Here is an 8,943-nt window from a genome sequence, read left to right on the forward strand (position 1 = left end):
ACTGATTTGTATATGGACTCATGACAAATAACTTATTTACAGATTCCAGCGGTAAATCCGTGTCAGTCGTATCACCACCGCTGCTTTCAGAGTCTCTCCCATTATTCACTTGCATTATGTATAGATTACACATCACTGTACAATATTTAAATTAGCATGAAAATTATGTTTTGGGGGTGGATATTACGGGGGTATCCCCATTAAACACATTTAGAGGCAGTGTGATAATCCCACTTGGCTGCCATTTTATTTCACCGCTGAACAAATCAGACACAGGTGTGAAACGTCTCATTTATAGGCGCCAATGTCGGCGGTGGCAGCACCTTACAAGTGTGGAGACTTCTTCCTTGTGTGCAGCAATTTATCTCTAGTTAAAAGAATAGAGCAGAGGTTCAACCATCAACAGTAGCGAGCCCGCGTGACGAACAAGAAGCACCGTGTTCACTGTAGTGTGCCTGCAACATGCATAGATAACAGAAGATATAATAAATGATAAATATAAGAAAGGACAGAGCAGAAGAGGCAGTTTGCATTCGATCTTTATTTTCAAAGCGCATTAAACTAGATTTGAACAGAAAAAGCATTTCAAACACTTAAACAGAGATGAAGAACATTTGTTTGATTGGGTGAAGTTCTCGTCTTTTCTTTCAACATATTCATCAGTGGGAAAAGTTTGAGGAAAACAGTAAAATGAAAGGAAATAATCATCACTTAATATTCTCTCCCAAAAGCATCCTTTTTATCATCACAAACTGGCACTGTTGCCCTTCTATGCCATTTAAATTCTTGCCTTTTTATTTAAACATTAAAGCACTTGTGGTTTAGAAAGAGTTGCATCTTTTATTTACTCATAATTGAATAAAGTGCACTCTCACGGAAACAGAAATACAGTGGCGTCAACCAACAACTTATTTACACTCTGGTTCATTTAGAGTTTGCATATCCCGCAAAAGCCAGACATGTCCCGCGCACTTGGCATTTCTCACTGCCGTTGCATTTCAGATGAACATGATTATGTCGACGCACGTGTGAAAACTGGGTGAGCTACCATATGGCATGGAGTGACCCACTTTTTATTTATTTTTTATTTATTTTTTACCCTCAATCCACCACAAAACTAGTACTCCTCTTCAAGATCGTCGTCCAGGTCAGAGAACTCAATAGACGGTCTGTTGTCTTGTAGCTCCTCGTCACTTTCATGAGGAACTGCAACCCAGACACATCAAGTCAGATCATACAGCCGGATGATGAATACGATAAGTGAGTGATCTACAGTGTGCTGCAGCTTTAAACACGACATTTACACATGAAAGCATTGCTTGCAGCAAAGCAGGACTGCCTTTCGACAAACGCATAAGAATGGAAGAGAAAGTTGAGGAACGTACTTTCCAGATTGTCCATGTGCTCGTGAAGAATTCTCACCAGGTTGAACAACTGGGTGAGAGGAGGAAGCAGTTTCCCTTTTCAAGATTTGCATTCGTGCACAGTACATCATTTAAACAGTTTGTGTAAATCACTATTAAATTCAGTGTCGGTGGTTTAAAGTGTAAGAAAGAAAAACGAGTATATACACACACACACACACACACACACACACACACACACACACACACACACACACACACACACACACACACACACACACACACACACACACACACACACACACACACACACACACACACACACACACACACACACACACCTGTGTCTGCTGCTTGTGTGCCAGCATTATTGTTTAAAAGTTTACGCTGGTGGCTTACGTTAACCTTACATCTCTTGAGCTGAATATCTGAAAATCACATTGTAACTGGCGGAGCGGGTGGGCTACTGCGTGTGTGTTGTGTGTGTGTGTCGGGTCTGTTTAAGTATAAAATGAAACCGTAGCAACCGGCACATTAATGAGAAACTCAGAGCCCCCTCACTGAAAAGTCGAGCCCCCCCCATAATACCAGGAAAATAAACTTCTCTGGCTCCGCCACTGCCCGTATACTCAAATAAAGTCTGACAGACCGACTCTGAAATGGCTCTTTCAGACAATTATATGTTTAACTGCAGCGCTGAATTAGCAATAAGGGTAGATCTAGTCCGAGTGTGTGTGTGTGTGTGTGTGTGTGTGTGTGTGTGTGTGCTCTCACCCCAGCAGCATCGACTGCTCCCAGCACATCGGAGAACCTCTGCTCACAGAAATGCAGCAGCACCACCAGATAAAGACCGCTGCTGATGAACTCATCGTATTCTGACTGTGAAGCGAGAGAAACAACTTTCAGTTGAACTGCACGGTTTTCATCCAGAATGTAGAGAGTACAGTACATACATGGTTGGCAAAGTAAAAAGGAGAAGACCACCAGGAGCCTCCATAACGGTTTCAAAGCTGCTTGGCATAGAGACTAAAAGTTGCATTTTACTCACATGATTCTCTCACTCAAACCATTCAGTGAGCCCTCGAGCCCAGCATGGAAGCATCTACATCTATGTGTTTCCATTCATTCATACAGATTGTATTGAGTGCTGTCATTTTTTATTTTTTTTTTTAAATAAGAAGTAAAACGGGGACTTACTTGCACGTGGGTCCTGTATAACTCCTGAATGTCAAAGTTGTCTATGTTCAAACGCAGTTTCTCCTTGCACAGTTCACATGTTGTGATGGCCTCAAGGTTTGTGCCTAAAAGAAGAAAAAAAAGGACAAAAACACGGACTTGGTTGGCAGGACGTGGTTTGGGTGTAGGCCGCAGCCAGGTGAAGGTCGGCATTTACCTGAGCCGATCTTGGAGCGGAGCCACCTCTTGATGCAGTCCTGGTGGACGTAAAGCAGACTGCCTGTGCAGCGGCAAGGCTGAATCAGAGGGTTGGAGGCAGATTCCTGACCCATCTGGCAGATTCGGCACAGGTCGCCTTCTTCATCGTCAGAGTCCTCCAGCAGCAGTCTGTAGCAGGAAAACGAGGACATTTACTTCTACGTTTGATACAGTGCTTCCACAGTGCTGCATATGTGGGAGTCCATTACCTCTCCTTGATCATGCGCAGCTTCTCCTGATCCGGGCTGGAAGCGGGTTTCTCCAGCTGGCTCTCAGCAGCACCCGACGGACCCACGGACCCTAAAATGTTGTCGTATACTCCGACTCTGCGGCATGGCGAAAATGCGGCCGAGGCATCTTCAAGTTCGGGCAACGTCTCATCCTCGAGTCGGCAGGGACGACCTGCGCCGAAGACCTCTAAACCAACCGCTCCTTCATCTTCCTCCTCCTCCTCCTCCTCCTCATCGTCATCATCATCTTCCTGCGTAGCTTTATGCTCGAGGTCATCCCACCTTCTCAGTAAGTGCTGCGGACGGCTGTGGCCTTCTTCTAAGCCTGCAGCAGGATGCGCATTCCCGCCCTGAGTGTGTCTTCTGAGGCGAGAGAGGAGGGGAGGGCAGCGGCCACGGAGGGAGGAGGACAGCCAGGAGTAGCTGCCGCCTCCTCCTCCTCCTCCTCCTCCTCCTCCGCCGCTGCTGCTGTTATTACTACTGCCGACGCCAGGCTCTCTCGACGATGCCGTTCTCGCCTGAGCCGGGCCACTACGATAGCCACCGTTGTTCTCCTGGATAGGGGCGAGGTCTGCTCTACGGTGCCTGAGGCTACCCAGGGTTGCCTCCGACCCTCCGGTGTCGGACTCCACACTGGACACCCTGGCCCCCTCGTCGCTGTCCACGGACTCTCCGCCCGTTGACGGGCTGTCGTCATCGAGGGAGCGGACGCTGGAGGACCCGCTGGAAGAGTCTTGGCTGGAGCGCCGCGAAAAGAGGCGGGACAAGAGGCGGCGAGTGGAGCTGCGGCCCTCTGGCTCCGCGCCTTCGGGGGCCGGCCTCGGAGGGAGCGCGGCCTCTGGTCGGGGCGGTGGAGCGGCGTACCTGGGGGTGTGCGAGGAGTAAGGGGAGGAGATCTTTGAGGAGGAGTCGGGGATCCTCGTCTGTTCCTGAGATGAGTGGACGGCGGATGAGCCGCTCAAGAAGCGGGACGGGGTTCTGCTGCTGAAGTCGCGCGCCAGAGGAGAAGAGCGGTAGGAGGTGGAAGATGAGAGGTGGCGATTTAGGGAGCTTTCTCTAGCGGCGGAGGAGGAGTAGGACGACGAGGAAGAAAAGGAGGGATAGTAGGCGGTCTCTTTAGGCCGAGCTCCCTGCGCATATGTGGAGGTCACCCTGTCTGTGTGATCTGGAATGAGGGAAGAGACGGGCAGTTTGCGTGAGATTGGCTTATGCGTAACAATGCATTATGGGTAGGTTGTTTTACATCACAAAATATGCCTACACAACGAGGAAGCCGATCCAGGAGTCCTGACCCTTCTTTCTCCCAAACCTGAGAGACTGGGCTCGATCTTCGTCTCTAGCTCTCTCCTGGACAGCAGCGGATTGGAGGAGGAAGAGGACGACCGCGAGAGCAGACGGCAGGAGCTCCGCGAGGAATCGCAAATGTCGCTCAGTTTTTCCCCCGTACCTGTGAAGAAGAAGAGTAGACACGCTGTTAAGAGGTTTGCTTGTATTTAATAATAAACTATAAGGATTTTACACATAAGTAATGGATTTACAAGTAGCTGGTGGTAATCCCGGATTACAACTGACAACAAGATTTAATCAACAACTAAACCCAAAATAAAAGAGCTGCTAGCTCTTTCCACATCAAATTGACTTGTTGCTGCATTGTTGCAAGCCAATTAAGACTATCCGACAGACCACAAGACACCCAGTGATTTCTGTGTATTTACTGTAAAGAATCATAAACATCGTCACACCATCCGTGTTAGCTTCTACTGCTCATGAGCTGAAACACTGTAAAAAAGAACAGCCATCTGACTTTGGAGACGCCTCGACTCTCCACTGCAGATGAGTCAACTAAAATGAGGAAATACAACGAGGAGCTGGGCGGTCGGGGTGTGGTATGGAGTACCTCTGACACTGCTAAGCCCGGTGCTGGAATAGGCGGATCCTGTAACGGAGCTGCTGGCCGTTCTTGAGTACAGTCCTCTGTTGCTGTACGACAGCTTGGCCCTTTTAGAATCGCCGTCGTCAGTGACGTTCAACAGACTCGAGCGCAGCCCCAACCTCCCCTCAGTATCAGTCTGGAAAAAAAAAAAAAAGGCAGACATTTAATGACACTTTTATATTTCGATGACATCATTCCGCAATATTCCGATAAGTTTAAAAGGTGCATTTGACCAAGGCGCTATAAACAGACGAGTGTTCGGCTTCAGTACCAGTTTGGTCCTGCTGCTGAGAGAGGATTCAGCCCACGGGCGATCATAAGAGCGGCTGGAGGACGTCAGAGAGGAGGGCAACTTCCAGCTGGTGGAGCGACTGTCGGAGCTGCTGTAGTCTCTGGACGAGCTCAGGAGACGAGAACTCTTCAGAAAGGGAAGAGAGGGTGAAACAAGTAGCATCAGTTGGTACTCGTGCCTGGGCAGATATATAACACAAACATGCATTAACGTTTCCTGTATGTTATCTCAAGAGGCGCTATAGGGCAACATTCTGATGAATTGTTCGCCATTTTATTTGCATCTCGCAAACGATACACAGCGAAGGGCGGGAGAGAAGACTGCAAGCTGGTGTTAACAGGGAAGTAAAGGTTTTAAAGTATTCAGAAGATCTGCTTTGGACAGACATGCATTCACCAAGTTGGTGTGTTTTGGCGAGAAACACTGAATGCAAACACAATTGTTTGTTTACAAGAAACCTCCACAGGATACCTTCATCCTGTGCTCATTCCAGTATACCCGAAATAATTTAAATCACGGGTCTTTCAAGATAGCTTGGACTCTTCTGGAAAGCACAGGAACTAGACGGGGCCCAGGCCAACGGTAACACTATCTTTTCCGACGGGCCTTTGACGAGCAGCAGGACTGAAATACGCACAACGTGTACCAAGGAATCTAGGCTGCCCTATAAAAAGACCTCCAAAGTGTCTGCTGTTGCACCACTGATATGTGGAGCTAGCTACTGCACCCTGCGCCCGAGGGAACCTGTGAGAAGCGAGCTTACTTTAACACCCTCTCTCTGGAAAACACCAGAAGGGCAGTAAAGCCTCAAGTGGAATAAAAACATACACACAGTTGGGTGATGTGGACTTAAGTGTAGTTGTTGTTATTGTTGCTCTTGACTGTTTTATCCAACTTAAACCAACACTCTTCCAGCTGACAGTCACCCTAAGACCTTTGCATACCAGGCTGAATTAAATGAAGCTGGTGTTAATCTACGATGACACCTAAACACCTAAAAAATAAAATTCTTAATAAGCATGTAATTTGAATTGAATGTGAAACTAGACGCACCTTATTCAGGATCCCAAGACTAATGCAGTAAACCAAGGGAGCGGTGTAGTGTATTTGAATTATTTACACTGTATGCAAACGTATAGACGGGGGTGTGCACCGTGTATAAAACAACGATGCTATGCATGGATCCTAGCCTTCAGCCATTTCTGTACAATAAGCCAGCAGTCGGCCTACCTGGTGGTCCAGGTCCGCCTTGTAAGCCGACGACACCCTCGGGAAGCGGTCATTATTCAGCACAGTCTCCCTACTGTACAGCCGGCTGGATCCCAGTGACGACGAGGGGACTGTGGGACTGGATGTGTAGGAGGACCTTGAGCTGGGCAGACAAAAGGGAAGTCTGCGAGACCTGGAGTCCATCACGGATCGTCTGAAGACGAGCAAAAAAAACTTGCTCACAAACGCATCTTTTATTCCCCACCCAATGACGTTTACACCTTGCAGCAACGACTTTATAAAAGAGCCTGCAACTTCTCGATCCGTCTAGTAACAGTTCGGTGGGGCGGTGTGTGTGTGTGTGTGTGAGCATGTCTGATTTGTTGATGGAGTGCACGTGACGGTGTGTCTGTAAACAAAACAACAAACAAAAAAAACTTGCCACCATGCTGCTTCCTGGACTTGATATCACAGCGCCTATCTTTGGGGACTATGAACTCTGTCACATGAACATGACACTTCAGCAGAAGCACTCTGAACAGTGTGTCTCAGCAAGCATGGTGCTCTGTAACAGTTATGAGACACTGAGATCATTTATTATTAAGCTGCGTTACTAAATCCAGCACATAGTGCACAGTCAAGGAAATTGTAATAGTCTCTTTTTTTCGTTATTCAAGTAACCTGTAGTGCACGTGATGCATTTGCTAAAAGTCAGAGGCACCGGTGGCCCTGAAAGGAAGAGTTGAGCGGTTCTCACATAGGGTGGTACAGTGTGAGTTACTCCCTGGTAGTGATATGGATCCATGGACATTAGCTACAGCACCTGTGGCCAAAGATAGCTCAGCGAGCCAGCAGCCTGTCACACTGACATGACCAGCGGTATAAGGCCAGATAACGGACATTTAAACCTTTTTACCAACCAAAAGAGAATACAAGACATTTAGGGAAACATAAATGCGTAATTACCAATGAAACAATAGACAAAAACACTTTAACAGAAGTAGTCCGGGACGTAAGTCTTAAAGAAGACAACAAAGTCAAAGAAATGTATTAAAATGTGTGTCAGTGTGGTTAACTACTAGTTGAAAGAAATAGTCCCTTTTTGCTGCAGTTCATTTTCTATGTAACAAGCCGCAGGTGTGTGTCTCCTGGGATACAAACACCCTGAAGACTAGAAACCATAACGGTGACGTTAATTAAATTGAAAGTCTCAGCAGAGACAGTTTAATAGTCATTGACTTTAAGTAAAACCTTGGGAACGTCTTGTGTTTTTGATGTGAACAAACATTAGGTCAACGTTAGCATGTTAGCTGCTCTCGTGATCGATAGTTTACGAACTGTCTCAACCAAACTGCAGGTTTCAACGTTGGCGCTAACGTTATAACGTTAGTTGGTTAGCAAGCTAACCAGTCGGCTTTAGCAGAACACCAAGAGACGAATAACCTGTAGCTAACGCTAAATCGGAAGAATTATTATTAACCCTTACCCTAGCGTTGTTTCTGTTAACGTGTCTGTTGTTTAGCTAACGAGTATTGACTACCTTGCACATTTCATATGCGACGGTTAGCTACAAACTAACGTTAACGCTAGTCTACCTTATCTAATAAAGAAAACAACACCCCCATAGTCGCTGTTTAGGTGTGCTAACACGGTAGCTCCGGCTAGTTGTCGGCAGAGCGGTTTTGCTCCAGCAGCTGACATCTCAGTCAACGCTAGCTTTACGGTAGCTGGTTAGCTTGTCATTTGTGCGTTAACAAGTCCCGACATTTTACGTTAACTAATCAGTGGCGCTAAATTAAACGCTGACTGGTGTTGGTTTGAGACAACCAGTTCGCGCATCAAGCGACATTTTACACTGCCTACATTCCCAACACAATGCACTGCCACCGGCGTAAACATCCTCACCTTTGATTTCAATCTTCCTTTGCTTTTAGCACAACAGGAGCGATGGCGTCCGTGTTGACTGCTGTGGACACAGACGGTCACGTGATTTGCATTGACCCGGAGGGAGTGGTTTAGAAGACTGCTCGTGGCTCAAATATCACGATCCACGTAATTCATCCACGGCGTTTAAAAAAAAAATTTTGAACTAGTATATGAATGCACCCCGAGAAGAATATACACATTTAGGCCACTGATTAAACCAAACATCATACCTCTTACCGATTTTGACGCTTCCAAACAACCCCAGGCCCAGTCAAACAGCGCCCCCATGAGGCTTAGATAAGTAAGTAAATCACATTCTCCTTTTACAATGTATTCCACCAACAGCTCCAATAATATATGGTGTGAAGCCAATACAGGCCCACAAACCTGCTCTGTCAAATACAACATTTGGGCTCTGGAATAACCCGATTACACCTAACTTGAAAAAGAAGACGAAAAAAAAATCAAATTTCATATTGTGCTCCAATTTGTATTTGTTTCTTCTGTTTTTAAAGCAATGTTTCAGTAGACTACTCAAACACATGCAGACCAGAT

At 46.6% G+C, this 8,943-nt stretch overlaps 1 protein-coding gene across 1 annotated transcript; it reads right to left on the minus strand.

The window, feature by feature from the left end:
- Positions 1-523: 523 nt before the first annotated feature.
- marchf7 (membrane-associated ring finger (C3HC4) 7) lies at positions 524-8,528 on the minus strand. The gene is made up of 11 exons (XM_076077851.1): positions 8,368-8,528; positions 6,484-6,676; positions 5,233-5,379; positions 4,926-5,097; positions 4,290-4,475; positions 3,008-4,193; positions 2,758-2,927; positions 2,562-2,665; positions 2,139-2,243; positions 1,386-1,434; positions 524-1,206 (listed from the first exon to the last, which is right to left on the minus strand). The coding sequence occupies exons 2-11, from the start codon at positions 6,664-6,666 to the stop codon at positions 1,118-1,120; spliced, it is 2,391 nt and encodes a 796-aa protein (XP_075933966.1). The 5' UTR covers positions 6,667-6,676; positions 8,368-8,528; the 3' UTR covers positions 524-1,117.
- Positions 8,529-8,943: the final 415 nt, after the last annotated feature.

This window comes from Anarhichas minor, unplaced genomic scaffold (genome assembly GCF_050575085.1).
Source record: "Anarhichas minor isolate MPS153535 unplaced genomic scaffold, ASM5057508v1 ptg000062l, whole genome shotgun sequence".
In the NCBI taxonomy this organism is placed as follows: Eukaryota; Metazoa; Chordata; class Actinopteri; order Perciformes; family Anarhichadidae; genus Anarhichas; species Anarhichas minor.

Coding starts and splice junctions, on each gene's coding strand:
- marchf7 (XM_076077851.1), bottom strand. CDS start 6,666: ATGGACTCCAGGTCTCGCAGACTTCCCTTTTGTCTGCCCAGCTCAAGG. Junction 5,380..6,483: donor AGGCGGACCTGGACCACCAG/GTAGGCCGACTG, acceptor CCCTTTCTGAAG/AGTTCTCGTCTCCTGAGCTC. Junction 1,207..1,385: donor GCACATGGACAATCTGGAAA/GTACGTTCCTCA, acceptor TCTGGGTTGCAG/TTCCTCATGAAAGTGACGAG.